The 25,700-nt window shown below is 37.6% G+C and overlaps 2 protein-coding genes across 11 annotated transcripts in view; one reads left to right on the plus strand and one right to left on the minus strand.

Moving 5' to 3' along the window:
- CACNA1C (calcium voltage-gated channel subunit alpha1 C) overlaps positions 1-16,771 on the minus strand; it is a 754,651-nt gene extending 737,880 nt beyond the window's left edge. The window contains 1 exon segment of the mRNA XM_055315403.1: positions 13,874-16,771. Within this exon segment, the coding sequence (XP_055171378.1) occupies positions 13,874-14,012 (139 nt within the window). The 5' untranslated portion in view covers positions 14,013-16,771.
- The window catches only part of DCP1B (decapping mRNA 1B), a 71,216-nt gene that overhangs the window by 20,827 nt on the left and 24,689 nt on the right, over positions 1-25,700 (plus strand). For all 10 annotated transcript variants that reach the window (XR_008663166.1, XR_008663167.1, XR_008663168.1 and 7 more), the window contains 2 exons: positions 16,786-16,852; positions 18,985-19,120. Coding sequence is in view for 7 of the 10 variants with exons in the window: in XM_055315408.1 (XP_055171383.1) it covers positions 16,786-16,852; positions 18,985-19,120 (203 nt within the window). In the remaining 3 variants the exon portion in view is untranslated. The remainder of the gene's footprint in view (positions 1-16,785; positions 16,853-18,984; positions 19,121-25,700) is intronic.

Genomic DNA, 25,700 nt, shown 5'->3' on the forward strand with positions numbered 1-25,700 from the left:
CTTTAAATGTCATGATACAGATAAGTTAGAGGTAAAAGAATGGAGAAATGCATATACCATGCAAATACTAATTAAAAGAAAGCTGGAGTGACTATTAATATCAAGACAAACAATAGAATGAAGACCAGCAATAAAGAGAGACATGACATAATGATAAACGGATCAGTTTATCCAAAATACATAACAATCGTTATTATGCTCTGAATAACAGAGCTTCCAAAAAGTGTGAAGCAAAAAGGAATAGGAATAAAAGAAGAAATAAATCCACAATTATACTTGGAGACTTCTGTACTCTACTTTCTATAATTGGTAGAACGAATGGACAGAAAACAGCAAGGCTATAGAAACCTGAACAACATCAACTTACTTGATTTAATTGACATTTATTTAACATTCCATCTGACACGAGCAGAATACACATTCTTCTCAAGTGCACATGGAACATTCCCCAAGATGAACTTCATGTGTCATAAAGCAAACCTTAAAATTCTTGAAGAAATTGAAATCCTACAAAGGATACTCTCTGACCACAAAGCATTTGAACTTAGAAATCAGTAACAGAAAGTTATGTGGAACATCCCCAAATGATTGGAAATTGAACAACACTTTTCTAAATAACTCATATGTCAAAAAGGGAGACAAATTAGAAAATATATGAACTGAATAAAAATGCAAATACATGTCAGACGTCTGAGGTAGGCTTAGAGGGAAATTTATGGCATCAAATACTTATGTTAAAAAAGAAGAAAGCTTTCAAATGAATAATTCATGCTTTCACTTTAAGAATTTTTAAGAGAGGGGATCCCTGGGTGGCGCAGCGGTTTGGCGCCTGCCTTTGGCCCAGGGCGCGATCCTGGAGACCCGGGATCGAGTCCCACGTTGGGCTCCTGGTGCGTGGGGCCTGCTTCTCCCTCTGCCTGTGTCTCTGCCTCTCTCTCTCTCTCTCTGTGTGTGACTATCAAAAATAAAAAATTTTTGAAAAAAAAAAAGAATTTTTAAGAGAGAAGCAAAACTCAAAGCAAGCAGAAGGAAAAAATAAAAATAAGCACAGAAATCAATGAAACAAAAACAATAGAAAAAAAATCAATGAAACAAAAAGCTGATTCTTTGAAGAGTCAATAAAACTGATAAAACCCCAGCCAGACTGATCAGGGGCGGAGGGGGTAGGGTGGTGGCAAGGAGAAGACACAAATGAGCAGTATCAAGAGTGAAAGAGTGAGTCTTTACAAAATTAAAGATACTGTGGTCTACTCCATGTCCGTCAATTTGACAACTTAGTGGAACGGACTAATTCTTAGAAAAACACAAATCGCCAAAATGTACTCAAGAAGTAAATAACCCAAATAATCACATATCTATTAAATAAGTTGACTTTGTTGTAGAAGTTTAAAACCTAACAAAGAAAACTCCAGGTCCAAATGGATTCATTGGTAAATACAAACATTCAAAAAAAGAAATAATACTAATTTTACACTAATTTTACAATCATTTCCAGAAAACAGAAGGAGTACTTCCCAACTTACTTTGTGAGCAACATTATCCTGATACCAAAACAAAACAAAGACATTACCAGAAAAGAAAATTATAGACCAATATTCCACATAAACATAGATATAAAAGTCATCAACAAAAACATAGGCAAAATAATGTTGATAGCAACATTGTTCACAATAACCAAAATGTGGAAACAACCCAAATGTCCAGTGGTGGATGAATGGATAAACAATATGTGGTATATACATACACTGGAATATTATTACACTTTTGAAATGAATGAAATCCTGATACATGCTATACCGTGGGTGAACCTTTAAGACTTTATGCCAAGTGAAATAAATCAGACACAAAAGGACAAATACTGTATGATTCCACTTGCATGAAGTACCTAGAATAGTTGAATTCATAGTGACAGAAAGCAGAATAGTGGTTACTAGGGGCTGGAGAGAGGAGAGAATGGAGAGTTAGTGTTTAATGGGTTCAGAGGTTTAGTTTGAGATGATAAAAAAGTTCTGGGGCTAGGTGAGACTAATGGTTTCACAACATCATGGATGTACTTAATGCACTGAACTGTACACTTAAATGTGGTTAAATAGTAAGTTTCATGTTATTTGTTACCACACACATATAGCAATACTAGCAAACTGAGCCCAGGACATATAAAAAGGACGATATAGCATTAACCTTATAGTTTGCAACTGGCTTATCCCCTCCATCCAAAACCACTATTAGGTTTATCTTCCTAAAGCATAATTCTGATCAAGTGATTTTCCTACTCAAAATCTTAAATGCCTACCAAGTAAACATTTTCATCAGGTGTCTAAAGCCTGCTATAGTCAGGTCCCAGTTTACCTGTCTGGCCAAGTCCACCATTACTTTTACGCACTTGTCTTCTGTTTTAACCAAACAACTGTATGCTTTCCCAGAATACTCTTTAATTTATTATCTCCATGCTTTTGAACATGCTTCTTATTTTTCCTCCTTGAATTCTCTCCCTAACCCTGACTAATCTCTACCATATAAATTCTCATATTTCAAAACCCAGCTGAAAGTGGACTTCTCCCTAATGCTTTTGTAATTCCTCTATCTAGTTGTAATTTCTTGCTGCAACATGTACTGTCTTATGTTGACTTTTGGGAGTGTTTATTGAGCACTTGTCTGTTGATAGGGTTCTGTGCTAGGTTTCAAGAGTTCAGTAATGAATAAGACCCATTCCTTCCCTCTTAGAGTTTACTATCTTAGCACACAGGACAGACATATAAATGTTTGAAATACTCTAAAGGCTGAGCTGGGAATATACAACAAGCACTTACTAGTACTTATATTTTACCATATATCTGTCTTAGTTTCTCTATTAGAGTGTGCATGCTCCTACGAGGCAAGGTATCGTACTCCCCTGCAGCACTCAATTCCTTGCATAGAGTGTGTACCATTAAATATTTGCAATGAATACTGAACTGTTTTTATTAGATTTCTTTATTCAAGGCAACCTATAAAGTTTAACGAACAATTGCACACTATTTCTTCAACCTTTTATCTTTTGGGGCATTATCCAACAGACAGTAAAAATAACTTAAAGCTCTGGGTGATTCCTGGATAGAAACTCAAAATACTAAACAATTTCAGCAGCTTACATAGGAATTCCTCTGTTCTCAAGGTTGCTTTTATACAGATAGTAGTCATATTTACCTAAAAGTTCCTAGAAATTATTGCAAGTTGTGAGAATTAGTGTATCCTCATCTTGAGAAATTTAATAACTCTAGTAAGAGATCTATAATGTGGGAGAGTTAATCTAATGTGAAGGTCCTTTATGAAACTTTAAGTTTTAAAAAGCATCATTTTATAGGATGTTTCATTCAAATTGTTTTACTTTTATTGAGACATTCTGATTTGATATTTAAGTTTATTCACTACACCAAAGTTGGTATTTTAATTATGATACATGAAAACGGGTCATGTTCCTATTTTCCAGTGGCCCTGTCAAACGACAATAATACAGCTTAAACAGTAAGGTTTATGTATAGATATTTTATCTGAGAGTTAAATAAATCCTTTTTTCCATGTTTGTAGAAGCAACCAAATCTATAACACTTTATCAAAAATAGTATTACCAAACACTATATTTAAATTGAATCTTGTAAGCATTAACCATAAAAGACAAAATGATAAGTTGTACCCCATCAAAAGGAAAAATTTCATCAAATCAAAAACTTCTATTCTAAAGATACCTTTTAGAAAATGAAAAGGCAAGCCACAGACTAGGAAAAAATATTCACATTGCATATATGTGACAAAGTACTTATATCTAGAATATATAAATAACTCTTTAAACTTAATAATAGACAAACAACACAGTTTAAAAATTGGCAAAATATTTGCGGTGCTGGCTGGCTCAGGTGGTTAAGTATCCAACTCTTGATTTCAGCTCAGGTCATGATCTCAGGGTCATGAGACTGGGCCTCTGCGTTGGGCTCAGTGCTCAATGACTCTGTTTCTCTCTCTCTCTCTCAAATATTTTTAAAAAAAAATGGGAAAATATTTACAGACACTTTACAAAAAGAAGGTATATAAATAGCCAAGAAAGAGATGCTCAACAATAATCATCAGGAACTTCTAAGTTACTGTGTGTAGCAATAGCTTATTCCTCCTTATTGCTGTGTAGTATTCTGTAGCATGAGAATAGTGCAGTCCTTTAACTTATTCTCTTGTTGATGGATATCTGAATTATTTCTAGTTGTGAACTATTGTGAATAAAGTTGCTATGAGCATTCTGGCCCATGGTTTTAGTATATGTGCTGCCAAAGTGAGCACTGGCCCATGGTTTTTAGGTAGATATATGCACTTACTTGTTTTGAGTTTTCACCAACCACTTCATATAAAGATTTGTTTAGCTTTGATAGATACTGCTGAACAGTTTTCTAAAGTTGTGTGCCTATTTGTTCTCTTTCCAATAATGTATAAGAGTTCCAATTGCTTCGTATCCTTGTCAACACTTAATATTGTTCCTTTCAACTTGAACTATTCTAGGAGTTCTGAAGCGATATCTCATTGTGGCTTTAATCTGCATTTTGCCATAAGTAATTGTGTTGAGCACTTTTCATATGTTATTGCACATTGGATAGATATGCAAATTAAAACTAGCACAAGGATACTACATTACTTAGTAGAGTAGCCAAAATTTTAAAAACTGACATTATCCAAGTGTTAATGTGAGTGTTTAACAACTGAAACTGTCATACATTGATGGTGGGAGGGTAATATGGTCAACCAGTGGAGAGTGGTTTGGCAATTTCTTATAAACATAAGCATAATTATCGTAGGATTCAACAGGTCGCACTCATAGATATTTACTTAAAGGAAATGAAAGCACATGTCCACACAAAAACTTTTACTCAAATGTTCATAGCATTTTTATTTATAATAGCCAATAAAGCCTCCCAAAAAACCTTGGAAATAACACAGATGTCTATTCATCAATAAGTGATAGGACAAATTGGTATATCCACGTATCCCTACTACTTAGCAATAAAAACAAATGAGCTACCAATTGGTTCAACAACATGAATGAATTTTAAAAACATCATGAGCAAAAGAAGCCCTCTATAAAAGAGTATATATTGTATGATCCCATTTATATGAAGTCTAAGAACAAGCAAAACCAATCTATGGTGGTAGAAGTCAGAAAACAATTGTGTCTGCCAGGTTGGTGGTAGAAGTGCTATAGTTGTTGCCTGAAAAGGAGTGATGACAATGCTTTAGATCTTGTTTGGGTAGTTGATTACCTGAGAGTGTACTATTGCCAAAATTCATCAAACAAAACACTTTAAGCTCTATGCCTTTTATCATATATAAAGTATTGTTCAGTTTTTAAAAGTAGAAATAATTGACCCTTATCAAAGGAGACCTTAAATAAATGAGTACTTAAATATCATTGGTTGTTTTTCTGTTCTGTCCTGGCATTTTATTAACCAGCATTTCATCTCATCTTGATCTCTTCTTCTAAGTTGATAAGAGTGCTACAGTAACTCTTCTCAAGTTTGTATCTTTGGCTTCCTCAATCTGGTAGTAGAACTGTCTTTATTCTAAAACACGTCTTAAAAAAAAAAAGAAACACACATCTTCAGGATTTTAAACAAAATGATACCAAAACCTTTCATGTAATTTGACCTCAACTGAAAGTTTTAAGTAATTTGAAGTGATGAAAATAGGTTAACTTGAGTTTCTAGTTTCCAGATTGTTGGGAAGGCTATGCCTCCTTTCCTCTGGCTTTGGGTCATCTACTTTCTCCACATGGCCAAAGAAGAAAGGTTTCTTTTTGCTAAATATGTGAAAACCTGTACAACTTCATCTTTTTTCCTGAGTGGAAGGAATTAACTTCCCTTTTAAGGGTCATTTTTTTTTTTAAGTCAATTTTCTGACGGAGAAAAGCCCTGGTATTTCTTCTGCAGCCCTTCTTCTAGAACAAAATGTATAGTAAACAATCAATATATGGTAAGTAATTAATAAGATTTTTCTTGATGGCTGTTAGAAAGCATATTATGAGATGTAAGCTTTAATTTTTTCCAAAGCTCCAGTTGAAATGTAGCTGGGAAGAGACATAATAAATAATTGTAATAAGAAAACCAAATTTGCAAACAAAGGTAGGTCATAATTTGGAAACAACATTGCTCACTATGCTTGGAATGCATTTTGTGAAATGTTTTCCCTTTCACTATACTGCCATTAATTAGTTGATTATTGATTATCTAGGCTATTGAGAAAGTAATGGCATGAGCAATAAATTGCAGAGGGCAGAGACTGCATCTTTGTATTTGGTTCTATGGTACCAAATAAACACTGAAAATGAACAGAGCTAGATAAGAAATAGACACATATGGTGAACTTAACATAATTCCCAAACCATTTGTATTAATTCCAGAATTGGCCTATATGGACATATGTCTGATATTTTTGTCTAGCTTTGAAGACATTATGCTTGAGGTGATTGAGAAAGAGCCGAAAAATAGCTCTGCTTGCTTGCTTGCTTTTAAATATTTTATTTATTTATTCATGAGAGATACAGAGAGACAGGCAGAGACATAGGCCGAGGAAGAAGCACACTCCCCACAGGGAGATGTGGAACTATCCTAGGACCCCAGGATCATGACCTGAGCCAAAGGCAGATGCTCAACCACCGAGGAACCCAGGTGCCCCAAGGTCAGCATTTTGAAATTCCTTCCTGTTGGCCATTTCATGGTAGAGATTGAAAGTCCCACCTCTCAGGGTGCCTGGGTGGCTCACTAGGTTCAGTGTCCAGCTCTTGATCTCAGCTTAGATCTTGACCTAAGCATTCAAGCCCCAGGTTGGGTGCCACACAGGGCATGGAACCTCCTTAGAAAAAAAAAAAGAAAGAAAATCCCACAGAGCAATAACAGAAGCTGAATTATGTGGTTCCCCCTTGTTGTGGCTGAGGATGTGAAGTCTCCTTTTTAAGCCCTCTCTTAGACTTCAGGGCACATGGAGGAATAAAAGGTCTAACTCCTTAACAAATTTTAAGACCTTGAGACTTCTTAACCTTGGAATCAGTTCAGGCAATTATTACAAAAGCAATTTGAAAGGTTAAAAGTGAACTCTGCGTAAACTTATTACTAAGAAAATGAAAGTCACATTATCTGCCTACAGGTAATTGAGAGTTTATTTTTCCATTCTAAGGTATTTAGTGGTGTATTGATCCTCAAATAATAGTTCTTAACCTTCTTTGGGTCACAGATCCCTTTGAGAATGTGATGAATTTCTTTCCTGCCTGACCCCACAGTATTTTTTAATTGCCTGCTATGTGCCAGGCATTGTTTTGTACTCCCTAGCTCCAAAAATGTCTGTTTGCATATATACATACCATTTCTCATGAATACAACTTTAGGGATTTTATTGAATTCCTGAAGCCCTTTAGTGTCAAGAAACAGCTTTAAAATAACTGTATGGCTAAAATACTTGACATTCTTGCTAGGCAGAATGTTAGTATTTGCAGGAGTAAGAAGAGAATGTTCTGTTAAGGATCTGTCCAGTAATATAAGAACCTTAAAGTAAACTCATTCAGATCCTGTGAAGTATGGAATGGGGGGACAAGGAATTTGACATTTCATATGCAGTTAGAATAGGTAAAGTATACAGCCTTGCTCTTCTATTGTACATGAGAGCATCGTTGTTTGCACTAGATAACCAAGGATTCTTTCTACCAGCTAGAAGTCTGTGCTTAGTAAGAAAGAAAGACCACCTAAATTTAAAAATTAAAATGTGGTCGTTGAATCTTGCCCAGTGTCTGTAAGTCTCCTTTGCCATTCTAACTGAAAAATTGATCCATTTATTATGCACCAGTGCTCCTAAAGCTAATGTGTTTTAATGTATGATTAAAGGTTATACATCTCCTGTGACTTGAGTGATGAAACTTGTCACTCTGACCTTAACCCAGAATTACTCTTTTGTTCTGTCAATGCTCAGTTCAAACTGAAAAGAAAAGATCTAAACTCTAAAGGAGGTTGTTAATCTAACTGGCATCCTATCAATTAAAGAAGGCTCTGAAAAGCCTCATGTAAAGCAAAATTTCACTTGTGAGCCATGTGGTACGTCTGGGTTTCATGTTTTTGTTTTTTACTGTGTTGAGTTGTGATACTGGTAGCTCCTTGAAACACACAAGGTGGGTAAACAATGCTTCTCTTCACCCTGACCACCCAATTTACACAGCCTCCAGACTTTCATCATTTATTATCAGGGGACTCACTAGATACAGAGCCATCACATAAATTTAATGGGAAGCTGTATATGCATTTCTAAACTTATTTGACTTAGCAATCTGGCATGCTTAGATGAAGAATCCATGTGGCAAAGGTGATACACAGATACTATGTGAGAGAGAAGTTAAAGTGAAGTTACTTTTATTTTATCCTAAACCATAAACACTTTTTTAAGATTCTCAGCTTTTACCAAAGAAACACCTGCATAGTGATACTATTTGGATTCATATAACTACATTTGTGGCTCAGAGATAGACTGTATTTTATATTTTGTTTCTAAGAGTTTGGCATGATCGAAGTCTAAATCTTGGCAGAGGAAAAACTGGATTCCAAAATACTTTCTGAAATGCTTACTGTGTGAAGTATCTTTCAGTTTCTCTATGCTAACACAATGCTTTACAGATAGTAAGTGCTCATTATGGCTACATTCAGTGTTCATATCTGTCCTTTTAGAGTCTATCTTTTATATTACTTATTTTTGTCCAAAAATCATTTAGAAAATAGTTTCAGATCAATTTGAAACTATTGGTTTAATTTACTTCTTAACGCACAGAAGGAAAAATTGCAATTTTTCATATTCTTCTGGATTTTGGAGAAAGAAAGCAATTATAACTAAGAATTTGTGTTAGAGGGCAGCCCTGGTGGCGCAGCGGTTTAGCGCCGCCTGCAGCCCAGGGCGTGATCCTGGAGACCCGGGATCGAGTCCCGCGTCGGGCTCTCTGCATGGAGCCTGCTTCTCCCTCTGCCTGTGTCTCTGCCTCTCTCTCTCTCTCTCTGCATCTCTATGAATAAATAAATAAAAAATCCTAAAAAAAAGAATTTGTGTTAGAATTATCCTATATACGGCCTTGGAGCTCTCATTTAACTTAAGTGGGACCAAAACATGATTCAGCTGTTTATAACATAAAAGGCTTTAGGGAAAGTAGTATCTCCTATATCCATAATTCTAGATTAAGGTCAAATTGGAAAAAGTACAGAAGCTTTGGCTCATTTTCCAGAAGTATTCAGCTCCTTTTGGTAGGCACTTAGAAATTTTTCACTGATTGTATACTTTATAATTAGGGTATTTTCAGCAAAGCTATTCTTATAATTATTAAACACTTGGTTAAGGGGCACCTGGGTGGCTGAGTGGTTGAGCATCTGCCTTTGGCATAGGTCATGACCCAGGGTCCTGGGATCGAGTCCCACATCAGGCTCCCTGCATGGAGTCTGCTTCTCCCTCTGCCTGTGTCTCTGCCTCCCTCTCTGTGTCTCTCATGAATAAATAAATAAGATTTAAAAAAAAAAAAAAAGCACTTGGTTAAATAATCTGATTCAAATATGAGGAAGTCTGCTTTTCATTGGAACAAGTGTTGACCTGTAGAGATACTCTTTTATGTTTAGGTTAAACATATATTTTTTGCAAACTACAATTGTGTGAGATAAGACTTATTTTACTACATTGAGATTTACTTAAGATAGTACATTTTCAGTCTGTTGCCGGAATAATTGATGTTGCATATAAATCTTATGTTTTTAAGATAATTTAGGTACTTGTATATGTAATTTCAAATTAGTATGATTAGACATGACTGGAACTTGAATTCTTTTTTTCTGCTAGATCGAAGTACTATTAGTTATATTCTGAAGATAAATGCATGTGATTTTGCAGATTGATTATATTCTTTGAGCTCTTAGTTGCCAGGGCCTGACAGATATTCAATCAGGAAGACTGATACATGGTAGAGTTGTTGTAATAATAAATACACATAAGATGAATACATTAGTGCCTGCATAGTGCTGGATCAATAGAAATATACAATCTTAGGGAGCTCATCCCCCTAATGACAAAATCCCATCAACATTACTAATGCCTAAGGTTATCAAATGTTTAGGGCTAAATAAACTCCAGTTAGAAGGAGAAATAAAGGAGCAATGTAAGGAGAATCCTCGTGCTGTAATCCCTGGGAGAGGTTGTGATCATTGAATACAGAGGATCTAGGACATCTAGTCTGGGATGTGTAATTAGTCCAGAATGGGATAACTATTAATATTAACATTACAAGGAGTATTGATAGTCTAAGATCTTGATGTCTAATTTCAGTTCAACTCAGCAAATACTTGTTGAACGTCTACCACGTGCTAGTCATTATACTGGAGCTCATAGTCTAGTGGAGGAAACAGTTGTATAAATACTTAATTAGGACATGCAAGCGCTTGCTTTATTTATTTATTTACATATTTATTTATTGTCCAGGGATATACAGAAACCTAAAATAGGAAAAATTGAGACCATTTATCCCTAGAGGAATGGGAAAACCTGAGTCTTCAGGAGGACTATTAGCTCAGAGAGGAGGAAAAGACACTTTGGGGAACACTTGTTTGTTATTTCTAGTTTAGGAGATTTTGAAATTAATCAGCAGGATTATGAACAAAAAGAAAATATAAATTTAAATGACAGAAAACAGAGTAAGTTGTTCCTATTTATTATTACTGATGACTCTTTTTGCTTCCTTTTTAAAAAGGCTATTTATACTCTGTTAAATCTCTTAGATTAAAGGAACTTTCCCTTAAAATAAATAAAATTAGGAAGTTAGTGTATCATGGCAGAGATTCCATCTGGCCTTTCATGAACTTGAGACAAGTAGCAGACCTCAAGAGTCTCATTTGGGGAGGATAATGACCTCTGTGGAGATTAGGAAGGTCTAACAACATAACATGCATTTGCTATAAATAAAAACTTTTTAAAAGATAAATACATCCTTTGCTTTTTTTTTTTTTAAGATTTTATTTATTTATTCATGAGAGACACCGAGAGAGAGAGGCAGAGACATAGGCAGAGGGAGAAGCAGGCTCCATGCAGGGAGCCTGGTGTGGGACTCAATCCCAGGACTCCGGGATCACGCCCTGAGCCAAAGTTCAGACACTCAACCGCTGAGCCACCCAGGTGTCCCCATCCTTTTCTCTCAAAATAATAAGTGCTGGTTTATAGTTGGAGATACATATTAATTTAGTCCAAATTATATAATGATAATGCTTTAGTTGAGAGATTTTTTTTGTGGTTGTTGTTTATGGCATTAACTTTCTAATGAAGTTAACTTATTTAGAAAGAAGGTTGTTTATTTAGATTTTCTGCTGTTTCTCCCAAAAATGTTCATGAGGATTAGCCACCCATAAAATAGAGACTGCTTCTCATCTACTGTGAACCTTCCGATGTTTTGAGATCATAGGATCACTGATTTGTGAGGTGCAGTAAAACTATGTCATATGAAAAGAACCAGACCAAGGGCCAAAGATAACAGTGCTATGTAGACTCTGTGGCCAGTGAAGATTTTGTTTTACAAGATTGTGCCCGTGTTTGGTCAGTAGAGCTAAGGCAGAAGGTGAATGAAAGAACATTACTTTAAAGGCATTAAAGAACATGATGAAGAAAAACATTTTTAGTACAAAGCCTTCCAAATGGGGTAGAAGTATAGAATCGACATAGAGCTGCCAAACATAGTTTGTGTTTTCCATCTGTGGCTGCCAGTACATGGACAGAGTGATTGCTGTCCTCATACTCACCACCGTAAAAGTATGGCCAATACTAGAAATCTCGGATTCCTCTTTCTTTCCTTCCTTCCATACTCATCACCTCCCACCCTTCCCTTTTGCCTCTTTTCCTCTTGAGAGTCCATATGAACCTTGGTTTTAGAGAAGGCTCATTCCCATCTCTTATAATCAACAACCTACAACTCAAACATAAAACTTGTTTCAGTCTTATGTATTTCATTTGTAAGGCTAGAGGAAGAGCATATTTCAGAGCAAACAGATGGAACCAGTCAAAACGTCTTTAGCTTAGTCATTTCACCTTGTGAGACTACACATTCCTCGCTAGTGAAATAGGCTATTGAACTGCACACTTCTCAGCTGCCTTCCAGCTCTAAAACTTCACGGTTCTAACTTTCTAATTTCCTAGCTACCTTGCGATCTTTCAGGGGGTAACAGCTGTGTGTGTGTGCTTACTACCAAATACCAGTAACCAGTCATCATCAGTGTCAATATTATAGAAACTTGAACCAGAGAAATGGTACCATAAATCAAGAAAAATGATATTTGAGTGAAGTCTCTAAAACAAATGCTTACATCAAATGTATGATTAGATGCTCTTGGCTCTTACATTGGGCTTATTATCCCACTCATTTGGGAAAGACTTGATGAAAGGAATGGGGTTTGAAAGAATTTTAAAATTTTGGTTTATCCTTCAGCACGCAGAAGAGATTTGTGTAATTCACACTACCCCAAATCCATAGTTTTCCTAGTGAAAAAAAGAATTTAAATGCCTTCTTTGCTGCATTCCAACTAAGAAATATATATCCCTATGCTTTTGAGTGAAATTACTGCTAAAGGGGGAGAGAGAGAGAGAGAGAGAGAGAGAGAGAGAGAGAGAGAAGAGCATTACCCGATCAGATACCCTTCTCTTGCCTGTCTAAATTTTACATGTGGTTATGTATTATCTATTTCCTAACTGTATGGAAATATGCCTTTATATTTTAAAGTTGCACAAATATTAGTCTGAGTCCTTGGTAAAAAATTGCAAGCTACCATTCATGATTTGGAGTTGAAAGATATTTGGGGTAGAATATGGAACAAATGATAAATGTCTTAAAAGAACAGATTATATAGAAATATTTGTTAGGAACATAAACTAAATGAGGTAAATCCCCAAAGAACATCCAGAATGAACTAACACTCCATGCTAATAACAATGCAAGAGTTTGGGATGCCTGGGTGGCTTAGCAGTTCAGCAACTGCCTTCGGCTCAGGGCATGATCCTAGGGTCCTGGGATCAAGTCCCACATCGGGCTCCCTGCATGGAGCCTGCTTCTCCCTCTGCCTGTGTCTCTGCCACTCTCCTTCTGTCTCTCATTAATAAATAAATTTAAATCTTAAAAAAGAAAAAAAAGAATCCCAGAGTTCCTTTTTTTTTTTTTAAGATTTTATTTATTTATTCATAGAGACACAAAGAGAGAGACTCGATCCAGGGTCTCCAGGATCACACCCTGGGCTACGGGCGGCGCTAAACTGCTGTGCCACTGGGGCTGCCCAGAATCTAAGAGTTCTAAATGAATGTGTATCTAAGGACATTTTGAGACTGCCTCTGGTGACCTCTTAATTAGCCTCTTAACATTTTATCAACTTTAGATTTTTCTGCTGAAGAAATCAAAAAAGAAGAAAATACCATTATCAGATACCATCAGCTTGCTCTGTCACCTATGTGTACCTAACAATATTCAGACATGAAATCTAATATGAGATTTTGCTTTTCCTCAATCTTCCATGCAAAATTAAAAGGAAAAGGGAAGGTTGATGCTGTGATAGATACATAAAGGCAATATTACCTTGCCTGTTGCCCCAAACAATGGTTTTGTTTCTGAGTGAGAGTTTTCCAAAGCATGAGATAGACCAGGACAGTGTGATTTTCGGGAAAACTTCACAACTGTGCTGTTGAAAAGTCCTGCATTAAATACGAAGAGGATTGCCAAAAGGATGAGACCTTATGTCACACATTCTAGACATCATTAGAATATTTTGGAGTACATTTCAATATGTTCTTCCTATTCTTTCCTCCACTTTGGGTTTCTTACCTCCAGGAGGGATGTAGAAGCAGTTGAGTTGAGCTTCATGCACCAAAGTGCCCTTAAACTTCACCTCTGCTTCAGCAGCAGAGTGGCTGGAAAGCGGCTGGTATGCAGGCACAGAGGGCTGGCCAAAGGCTCGAAGCATGGTCAACTTCCAGATGTGTGCTCACGGGTCAGATTTTTTAAGGAAATAAATCTCTTCCCCCGGAGCTTCTCCCCTTGTAACTTCCTAAAGCCCAGAGATTCTTCCCACAGTAGCGTTTTAAGCGTTCCACGGGCTTAAACCGCATGTCACCTCGCTGCAACTTTAGGTCACAGTGATTACTTTTTCAGATTTAGAATTTGAAAAACCACACCTTCTTTTTGGGTTCTTTTCAACGAGTTTTTCCTTCCTCATCTGCCATACTCACTGCCTACCTAAAGATGGGCCTCTCCCCCAGTGGCTCTACAGGAAAACTGGAATTGAGACGTGCGGTAAATGGCTTCTGTCAGCATGTCAGCTCATCACCTCCCTGAGGCGTGATGATCTCTGGTTTTCATATATCACCACGGGCTGCTTTGATATACCCTCTTGTGCAGGAGAGCGATAGGCTTGTCCAGGGGTTGGGAGGCCTTGGGCCTCAGAGGCAGAAAACTTCTGTTGGAATGTGCACGCTCATGGGCCTGCTGCCCCCTTCCCACTGGAATGCAACCCAAGTCGCAAAACTATTTTAAGGAGAAAAAACTTAGGCCCAGTTTGACATTTTATCTTGGTGCCAGGACTGTTGGTAAATCTGTTTTTTTTCTACACTGACTGGTTACATTTTATGTTCAAACTGAATATTAAGTGGGATGAAAGTGCTATTTCAGAATGAGCCCGTTTTAATCTTGAAGTCATGTTGTTTTAGAGATAAATGGTCAGGCCCTAAAGAAATCTCCAGTGTTTTAAATAGTATTACAAACATGGTTTTCACGTTGGAAAGATGTTTTCATAGCATTTTTCCTGCCTAAATCTGTATTTCAGTTATCTCATGATAATGACGTTGTCAAACTGCTTTTCTGTTTGTATCAACAGTTTCCTTGGCATTCCACTCTTAGGAAAACCTAATTCCTTATGTCAAATGCTACAAATATGTAACATCAAACACAGAAACAAAATGATACTCAGGACATTTCTACTAATATATCCTACAGATGCACAAATGGCTGGCTTCCCTGCTGCCACGGGACCTGAGGTTTCTTAGTCATGCTGTCTTTTCCCCCTGTTACCACCTTTCTTTTTTGATGCTTTTGGAAAACCCAGCCTCCCAGGAAAGGAAGTTATCACTATAATCAAAAAGTAGGGTAGGCAGCTAGTTTTATAACTAAGATTAAAACCATCATAACACAAACGTATTCAGATTTATTGTCTTTGAGTTTCGGTGATCCAATGTACTTTTCTTATAGGGACACAAGGCTAGGTGGGTTAGTGTGTAGCAATATGTGTAGGCAACCAAAGTAGGCATTAGTGTCTATGGTCTGCAAACAACCTTGCATGAAAAGTTTTAAGATACACATTTAATGATTTTGAGATGAAAGAACTTCTTTTTGATATTAAGGCTGTCTTAGCACATAGGCTTCAGAAATCAGATGTTCTTTTTTCAAAAGATTATCAATGTGTTAAAGAGGGATATTTGTATGTATTTCTAAGAGAATAAAATGGTCTTGTTCAAGAAAATGCTAGACGGTTCTTTCCATTTTTTTCCCCTCTTCACATGTTGATTGGTAAGATAAAGATTCCTGGCACACTAATCATAAAAAGTTTAAAACCCGATGGCCACCTTTTGGCAAGTCAGTAATTCAAATTTATAGGGTTCCTTTTAAAAATATCTCCTTAAAATAGTACTAAGAAGACATTTCTTGAAGCTTTTGTTATCTGAGTCATTACTGACAAGAAGCAGAAATCCCACACTGAGCCATTGGTCAGGTTGGGGAGGGGGGAGCTGTCAAAGCATCACAGCTGTTTTAATGACCAAATAATATTCACATAATTAAATATTTTGAATGTTTAAATTTTTAAACGTTTTTCCTTTAAATAACATATTTTGTTGGTTTTCTTTGCCCTATCACAATATTTCTGCTGTTTTCAAGAAGCTTTTGAAAATATATCTGTAGTTAATGCATTATTTATATGATTAATACCACCAGATCCTCAATTGGATCTTTATAAGTATTTTGAACTATTTAGCCTTTGCTATAAAAATGATGTAGATAGGCACATACTAAGGTATACAGTTTATTTGAAAATTGTTAAGTGAATCCATAGCAGCTACATTTTACCACATTTTTCTTTCATTACTAAGTGATTAAGTCATGGTCATATCTCATCTTTCAACAGTTGTAAATTTTCCATATGGGCATTTTGAAGTCAGAGACTTGTTGAATTTTATCTATACTCTGTCCTAACTTGTGGCTAATAAAGCTAGTTTTTTGGTGAACATATTCGTGGAAGGAAGAGGGCGGGGAGAGGTTTCTAGGCCTAATTTTGTGAATCAAGTTTCTGGATACTTCACAGTAAAGATGAAGTATGTGTAAAAATGTGCAAATGAAGTCTGGACACAGTGACATTTCAAAGCCAGGAGTTTAGAAATTCTGATTTCTAATACAGATTGAAATCTGTATTCACTCCTTTAAGCATTTGCCAAATGCCTGTTACGTTCAGGTGCTATGTTGTTAGAGACAGTGCACTTAATTGTGGACCGTGTGTATCTGCATATGCGTAAGACCACTCAGAGTTCTCTGTGAGCTTAGCCAATTCCAACACTAGGTTTTCAAGCTTAAACTTTAAGTGATTGGTTTCATTTATCCCTAAGTATGTATTTTCTTCAAGTTGGCAAGGAATTTCTTTCCATTTTGTAGTTTTGAAGGTGCTCATAATTTGTTTGATGTGCTTTTTGCAGTGTCCATTTATGGGATTTGGTTTTATGATAAGGAAGAATGCCAAAGAATTGCAGAGCTTATGAAAAAGTAGGTGCTGAAAGGCTAAGTATTTTTCTGGACATGATGCTTTTGTTTGTGTTTCTCAGTGTAACTCCACTATACTCTTAGCAGAATACATCTCTCACAGCAGTCCTTCCCACCATGGCTAGGAAAACATTTGCCATTACTTAAATGAAAAATAAACATAAGTCACAACTTTTTACATTTTCACTAGGTAAGATTTATCATGGAGAATGGTTCATCTCATTATTGTTCTGCATGTGTGAAATATCTATAATATGAATTATTCCAGATGGCAGTTTTCTTCAATGTTTTCCTCATTTGTAAATCAGCAGGGTTCTTTTTCCTCTGAAAAGTTATCAGTATGGCTGTCAGTAAAAAGAACATTTGGAACATTTTAAAGGCTGCTACACCTTCTCTAAGACCTTGCATTTCCTTCCCGCCCTCAACGATTTCCTTTAACTGCAAATCCATGGTTGTGGAAGCTCAGTTTCCCCCCATCTCAAATGCTCTGAGTACTTAGGATAGACTCTATTTTTAATCTGATTGGAAATATCTGTGTTAGTATCAGTTTAATGATCAGTAAGCAGTCCCTTTTTTTATTGCTAGTCTCTTTTTAATCTCCTGATACCTTGTGGTTTGTCTCAACTGCGTTTGGGGAAACTAAATCAGGGTCTTCCTGTCCTACTGTTGGCTCCCCTGACTGTACTGAAAGGGAGGCCCAGGTAAGTGTGCTGTCTCCTTTGTGACTGGGCAATTCTTTGATCAGTCCTTGAGCCCTGAGGCTGCTCCCTAGGAGGCAGTTATCTCCCTGCTTTATGGGGATGGTTTAGAGCCTCAGAATGAATTAAGTTTCCTACATATTCCGCATCTCAGCCGGTGACTGGCCTCCTCCTAACGCACAGTATTGGCTGCTGCCCATGCACATTTGACAAAACATCTCCATCTGTAGAAGAACCATTTTCCAATTTTAAATCCTGGGGCAATGAAATGACTAAAAAGTGACCCCCCAAAATGAAGTGTGGGGAACACTTTTTTATAAATAGATTTATGAAAATCTAGCTCGCGATAACTATTTGTAGGTAACCAGCTCATGTTGCAGATGGTGATTAAGTGTGTTCAAACTGGTATTTACCCCCATAACAACTAGTTCCTAACACATTCATGTTATTGTAAACCGTACAACGGATAATAATAGCAGGATTTCATATAGATGAAAAAATACTCTGTGGCTCAGCCAAGAGACCATGTTCAAATTGTTAGCATTCTGCAGTAATTACTTAACAGCTGGGGCAGAAAATTGATTGTTGACTAGCAATAAGCAGCTGATATGTGTGGATTCTGAGCCCTTCAGAATTAAATCTCCCCGTAAGTTCTCAGGTCTCTTTTACCATAAATGACATGGCAATTATAAAAATTTGAGCTGAAAGTCAAAGCACACAAAAGAAAAAGGTGTTTTTCTCAGTGTCACCTAGCACCATATAGGAGCAACCTGGTCTCCCTCCTGTATTGTTTTCAGGGAAACAGAAGACCTCTTCATTGCTCTAAATTTTTTTTTAATGCCCTGTCTTCTAGAATGGAATCTTTGCTGTTTTAAGTTGTCAGAGGACTATAGGATTTGAGTTGCTGAAATCAATTTTGCTTTGACTTCAAGGCACGTTGAAACAAGGAAGGGAGGGGAATCTCGATTTGCCATGCAGTTTGCTCAGTGTTTGAGAACTCTGAATTGGGTTTCCTCAGCAATTAATGACTCCTTTTAAGAATGCTCTAAATGAGGAGTTGGCCAACTTTTTCTGAAAAAAACAAAACATAGTATTTCCAGTTCTGCGAGTCACAACTACTCAACTCTGCAGTCCTTGTGTGAGAGCTGGCCGTAAGTGTAAGTGACGCATAAACCAGTAATTGTGGCTGTTTGTAACTTTCTCTACAAAAACAGGTAGTGGGCCCGATTTGGCCTCTAGGACATAGTTTGCCTACTCCTCATCTAGGTTCATACATGTACTCAGTATACTCAGGATCTCAACTCTTCTTTCACTTCCTAAGCAGTCTTACTTCCACTATGACTATAACAAGATAAAACAAGTGAGTGGGACTTAGATGGTTTTAAAAGCCACTTAAGTTCGTTTTTCTTGTGTGGATTTTCACCTCTATTTTTCTAGCCTAACTCAATATGAACAGTTGAAAGCCCATCAGGGAACTGGAGCAGGAAACTCCCCAATGATCCTCAATTCAGGAGAGGGCAAGGAAGTAGATATCTTACGAATGCTCACCAAGGCCAAAGATGAATACACCAAGGTGAGTTTTTGTCTTCCCTTGTGAAACATACTTAAATCCTACAGTGGTAATATGCTTGTTGAGAAAGGCTTATTCCTTCCACCAAATAAAATTGAATGAAAAATTAAATCTCTATTTGCTTTTAGCAGGCTAAAGAAGACCATTTGTTTTAAGTGGATGAAAAGGTAGCCTAAGAAATCAGCAGCCTTCCTATATGCAAATAGTATCCAGTCAGAAAGTTTCCTAGAAGACGCCATTTACAGTAGCAACTATTAATATAACATTCTTTGGAATAAAATGAACAAGAAATGAGCAAAACCTCTATGAAGAAAACGTTTAAACACTCCTGATAGGCATAAAAATAGACTTGAACAAATGGAAAAGTATGTGTGTCCTGATTTTCCTTCCCTTCCCCAGTGTTCATCTGTTCTCTTAAATTTCACATATGAGTGGAAATCATAAGGTAGTTGTCTTTCTCTGACTTATTTCACTTAGCATGATACACTCTAGTTCCATCCACTTTGTAAGTTTTCTTAAACTTACGAATTTACAGAAAATAAAAGGGAAGAGGGGAGACAGGCAGCAGAAAACAAATGGCACCAAGGAAGCAATCAGAAAACTCCTGAATGAAGTGGGGCATGCTAAAGGACAACTGGCCAAGTTTCTCCAGGATGCCTTTGGTTTGATGGTTGACTTACCCTTGATTGGTAGACTGTGAGCTCCTTGGGCACAGAGAACACCCTGTATTCATCTTCATAAGCCTAGTTGTCTTCTATGTTCCTGGCACATATGTGCTGAATAAATGGTTGTTGATTGACTCAATGTATATGAATATGAATTAATCATAGTTTCATTGTCCTTCGATCAGAGGGCTGGGGCAGAGACACTTTAATCTCATGTGCGGTCAGTAACAGTGATTTCTGTATTTTCCATTTTGCTTAATTCTTCAGCAGCTGTTAAAAAACATTCTAATGACTTAGCAACTATCAATTAATTATATTTTACCTGATTGTACTATGTCAGATTAATCTGAAATTGTGACATTTTGGGGGCACCTGGGTGGTTCAGTCAGTTAAGGATATGCCTTCAGCTCTAGTCATGATCCCAGGGTGCTGGGATCAAGATGAAGCCTCACATTGGCTTGATCGTTGAGGAACCTGCTTCTCCCTCTTCCTCTGCTGCTCGCCCTGCTTATGCTGTCTCACACTCTCTCTGTCAAATAAATAAATAAAATCTTTTTTAAAAAATTAAAAATCTAGGGATGCCTGGGTGGCTTAGCAGTTGAGTGCCTGTCTTAGGCTCAGGGCGTGATCCTGGAGTCCCTGGATTGAGTTCCACGTCAGGCTACCTGCATGGTGCCTGCTTCTCCCTCTGCCTCTCTCTCTCTCTGTGTCTCTCATGAATAAATAAATAAAGTCTTTTTTAAAAAATAAATAAAATTTAAAAATTTTAAATTTAAAAAATAGTGACATTTTTACCCTCCAGGAACTTAGGTTCTGTGAGGCAGCATAACAATGGCCAATAAATAATAAATGCAAATACTGAACAAATTATTTTCTTTCTTCTCCCTCCCTCCTCTCAGCACACACACACACACACACACACACACACATATTTTATTATTTTTATTTTATGGTGTTTTGACATCTTAAAAGTCTTCTGGTTGGGACCAGAATCCTCCTCCCTGGGCTAGCCAAGTTTCTGTTTTTGTTTTTGTTTTTTATAAGTAGGCTCCATCCCAGCATGGAGCCAAACACAAGGCCTGAAATGACAACCCTGAGATCAAGCTGAGATCAAGAGCTGAGTCACCCAGTTGACTAACTGTCCCTGGGCTAGTTAATTCTTTGAGCTAGCAAAGGGCCCAGCCCTGAGGCTGCCTTTGACATGCAAACTAACCACCCTGCGCTGTCCCTCCTCTATCTGACCACCCCCCCCCCCCCCCCGCACCCTAGGAGGCAGTAGTCCTCTGCCCTAGTCATCTCAGGTCCTGGGACTAGAGACCACCCTATTGTTTAAAGCCTACTAAAAAAAAATAAAAAAAAAATAAAAAAATAAAGCCTACTGAAAATTATCCAACTAGCCAATCCTAAAGTGCAGCAACCCCCATAGAGGCTCTTGCCTTGGCTTTCCCCTTGTTCCTGCTTGGTGTTTCCTGCCCACCCTGAGGCCTCCACAGGTGGCCCTGCAGGGTGAGCTGTGCCTCCTGCTTCTAGGACCTCTGAGTATATTTTGGTTTCCTGAGCCTCTCTCCACAGTCTCCTCTTTTTTTTTTTTTTTTAAGATTTTATTTATTCATGAGAGACAGAGAGAGAGAGAGGCAGAGACACAGGCAGAGGGAGAAGCAGGCCCAATGCAGGGAGCCCGATGTGGGACCTGATCCCGAGACTCCAGGATCACGCCCTGGGCCAAAGGCAGGCGCTAAACCGCTGAGCCATCCAGGGATGCCCTCCACAGTCTCCTCTTGTCTCTGCACCTGACTGTCTCATAAAAGAACACGGGACACACACACACACACAGAAACCCTCCTCTGTGGTCTTGGAGACAATTTAGGCCATTACTTTCTATTGTACCTATGACTTGCAGTGTTTCCCCCTCACTTTGTCCTTCAGCAGGTACATATTCTTCAAGGCCCAGTTAAAATTCCACTTTTTACATGGAGTTTTCCTAGATCTCTTCATTCAGATTAATTATTTTTTCAACTGAAATCACCAGTCTGTTACTATTTAGAATTTATTTTGATCTTCCTCATTTATTACAGTTAAGTAACTTCTCCCACCATGAACTTGTTGAGGTCAGAATGTTCTATTCATCATTACATACCTCCCAGATTGGTTGTGGTATAATGTTGACATGAAGCAGAAATATTTAATCAGCATATAGAGTTGATTTTCTATAAACTCAAGTCCATGTTATATACATAATGTTAATTGCTCCAACCATGTGGTAAACAGAAGAAGTGATCCCTTCTGCCATTAACAGCCAGATGATGAGCACCTGCATGATCCTTTTAAGTTCTCTGCTCTAAATTCTTCTTTCCTCATTGCATAGCATATGAATCTTCAGATTCTTCAAGGATTACATAATGTTGCCCCAGTCTATTCTTCTAACCTCACTACCTTCTCCCTGCACTGCCCCCTACCAATATTTAAAACTCCTGCCAAACAGAGTAACAGCATTGCTTCCTGAAAGCACCTTCATGGCTTCCTTCCCATGCTGTCCCCAGTCTTCTACCTGTCAACGTATGGTCAGCCCTTCAGGGCTCGTTTCACATGTTCTTTGTCCATCCTGTTATTTTGATCTGCACAACCAGATAAAAATGCTTCCCTGTGACCTTCCATTGCGTAATGCAAACTTGCTTTATATTTGCTTGTGTTTGTGTCCCCTCTTCAATACACAGACATTTCAGAAAATGTGAGAATCATGAGTAAAATGGCTCTGGGATACTTCAGGAAAGGGGGAACACAGAAAGAGGCAAAAGAGAAGACAAGATTTCCCTCGGAATTCTCATGTGAGGAAGTACCTGTCCCATCACTGGGAGTATTCAGGAAGAGACTGCATGATGATATACTAGGATACAAGGGGAAAAAAGGTCTCACTTCTCTGGGTAGGGATTAAATTCAGTGACTTCTGAGATCTTCCCAACTTCAGAATGCTTCAATTTATGAAAATCCCAAAAAGTAAGAGGAGGAAAACTTTTTTTTTATATATTTTTTTTAATTTTTATTTATTTATGATAGTCACAGAGAGAGAGAGAGAGAGAGAGAGAGGCAGAAACATAGGCAGAGGGAGAAGCAGGCTCCATGCACCGGGAGCCCGACGTGGGATTCGATCCTGGGTCTCCAGGATCGCGCCCTGGGCCAAAGGCAGGCGCTAAACCGCTGCGCCACCCAGGGATCCCAGAGGAAAACTTTTGATCTAGGGGTATATGATGTTGGTAAAGTAAGCCTAGTGACATCAGATGCAACTGTTTCCATGAATTTAATAAAATAATTTGAGAACCTTATTTTGGCCAATATTTTGTGCTTTTCCCCCTAAGAAATAGCTTTCTGTGAACCTGCTATAAAGTAGCATGATGTTAATTTGAACTTCACCTCCTTTTACCTCCTTCCTATTAGACTTCTAGTTGAGACCTAAGTGAACAATAAAACCACCAACTCTCAGTAAGAAAAAGAACCAGGGCCAGAAAGGATCTTTCGCCATATAGTTCTGAGTATGCAGAAGTAGACTGTTTTGTATTTTGTGGTTTAAGGCAAGGATTAATAGCTCTCTTTTAATATATCGTGACTTATTTATGAAATTAGAGAAATTGCTAAGTGTCTTCTGATGTTCAATGAGAAAATTCAAAAAAGTAAAAGAGGGAAATAAAAAATATCCATAATCCTATAACCCAAGGATGTCTACTTTTAATGCTTTCAGTATATTTTCTTCCAGACTTTTCTCTTGGCTTGAGTACATTGTGTGTGTGTGTGTGTGTGTGTGTGTGTGTGTGTGTGTGTGTGTGTGAGAGAGAGAGAGAGAGAGAGAGAGAGACATAGAAAATGAGATCATGTGACATAGTTTTTAGGGGTTTAAAGAAGTGCCTCAGGATCTCTATGGGGAATCCATTATACACTTTCCAAGTCTTTTTTTTTTTTTTTTTCCCCAAATGCCTTAAAGTTATTTAGGTCAGGAGATGCATAGAAAAAATAAAAAAATAAAAAGGAGATGCATAGAAAATTAAACAGCTGGAATATGAGCTACAAACTGTTGAGGTAGATGATGTTTAATTCTGAGCAATTTGTAGCAATTTTTACATGAAAGCAAGGCTTCAGTGATAGTGACACAGAATACAGCTTCTAGCAAATTTTACTTAGAAAGGCTATCTAGGGCTTATGCATAGCAAGAGACAGAGCAGCCTCTTGGCCCAGATATTCAGTGTATAGTGAAGGTAGGAGAAAAATCTGTTTCTCCTTGTTTGAAATTCAAGGTCCCTGAACATAGAGAATGAACAAGTAGGGGTGCCTGGGTAGCTCAGTCGATTGGGCATCCAACTCTTGATATCGGTTCAGGTCATGATCTCAGGGTTAGGATATCAGGGTTGTGAGATGGAGCCCTGCTTTGGGCTCCACACTCAGCATGGAGTCTACTTGTCCCTCTCCCTCTGTTCCTCCCCCCACTTGCACTCTCTCTCTCATAAATGAATAAATAAAATCTTTTTTTAAAAAAAGGGGAAAATCCCTGGGTGGCGCAGCGGTTTGGCGCCTGCCTTTGGCCCAGGGCGCAATCCTGGAGACCCGGGATCGAGTCCCACGTCGGGCTCCTGGTGCATGGAGGTCTCGAGTCCCACGTCGGGCTCCCTCTGCCTGTGTCTCTGCCTCTCTCTCTCTCTTTCTCTGTGTGTGACTATCATGAATAAATAAATAAAATCTTTTAAAAAAAAAGAGGGGAAAAGTACAGAGTCATTCAGTGAAAGTAATCTGAACATCCACTTTCTTTTACATAGCAAGCAGAAGTTAAAGGCTTTCATGCTAAAATTTTGCAAGTGACTCTATCTTAGGCTGTATTCTTGTGTTGGTTATTGTCTTTGGAAAGCCAGGCCAGTTGGTCCATGCAGCCATACCATTAACCACCAGCATGCACCTAAGAATTAGAAATAGCATTCTATGACTCATAAAGGGATTTCACACCCCAATTAATGTAGTGTCAAATATCCAAATTACTGATAGAATTCTTGGAAGAAAATTATAAGTCCTTTGTACAATTAACTGTACAAACCCAAGTGAACATGGTGGTGATTGACCCCATACTCTTACATCCTTGAATTAGAAAATACAACCCAGTGACTGTAAAACTTTGGAAGCCTTAGGTTCCTGAGGGTCGAGATTATGTTTATAGCTCATTCCATTTCAGGGACAGTGTAAAATATTTTCTTACCTGAGGCCTTGACAGTTGAAACTAGCAATGCTATAGAGATTATATAGAATAGAAGATAGTGGTTTTATATTCAGTTTTATTTGGTGTTTTTACAAGGTAGATAGTGCCATCAGTGCTGTTCTTTGTGTTGTGAATCCTACTGTGTTAGCAGTTGTATGGTTGGTGAGATTAATGTGTGATAATGATTCAGTGTATGAAAAGATGAGTCTTGTCTCTTGTCTTTCTCTGTGAAGTTTTAATTTGTAGGGAGTGGCTCAGAACACTCAGATTTGAATTACTCCGTTTATGTTAAAAGTCAATTATTAAATAAAGATGATGTTAGTAATTTTTAAATCAGTGCTTTGAGTCAGTTTTACTTTTGGGTTTGTAGACCAAAAAGGATCAGTTGCTTTGATGATACAACTCTCCAATTTTAAGTCAACTGCTAATGGATGAATAAAACCATAATGTAATCCAGACATGGCATTTAAAGAATTTGTTTTTATCGCTGTTTATCAAGTATTAGACTCGGTAGTTTTAAACTATTGCTGCTTAAGCATATCTTTAGCCTTTCAAATATCCAAGTATCTCAGAGCCTCAAGGTCTTGCAGGCTGCTGCTGTTGGTAATATTTTAGGGCACTGCAATTGTGCAATACTGAGAAAAATTAAATTGGAATTTGATTTATACTCAAATATAGCTCATATCAG

The sequence above is a fragment of the Nyctereutes procyonoides genome, unplaced genomic scaffold (genome assembly GCF_905146905.1).
Source record: "Nyctereutes procyonoides isolate TBG_1078 unplaced genomic scaffold, NYPRO_anot_genome, whole genome shotgun sequence".
Taxonomy (NCBI): domain Eukaryota; kingdom Metazoa; phylum Chordata; class Mammalia; order Carnivora; family Canidae; genus Nyctereutes; species Nyctereutes procyonoides.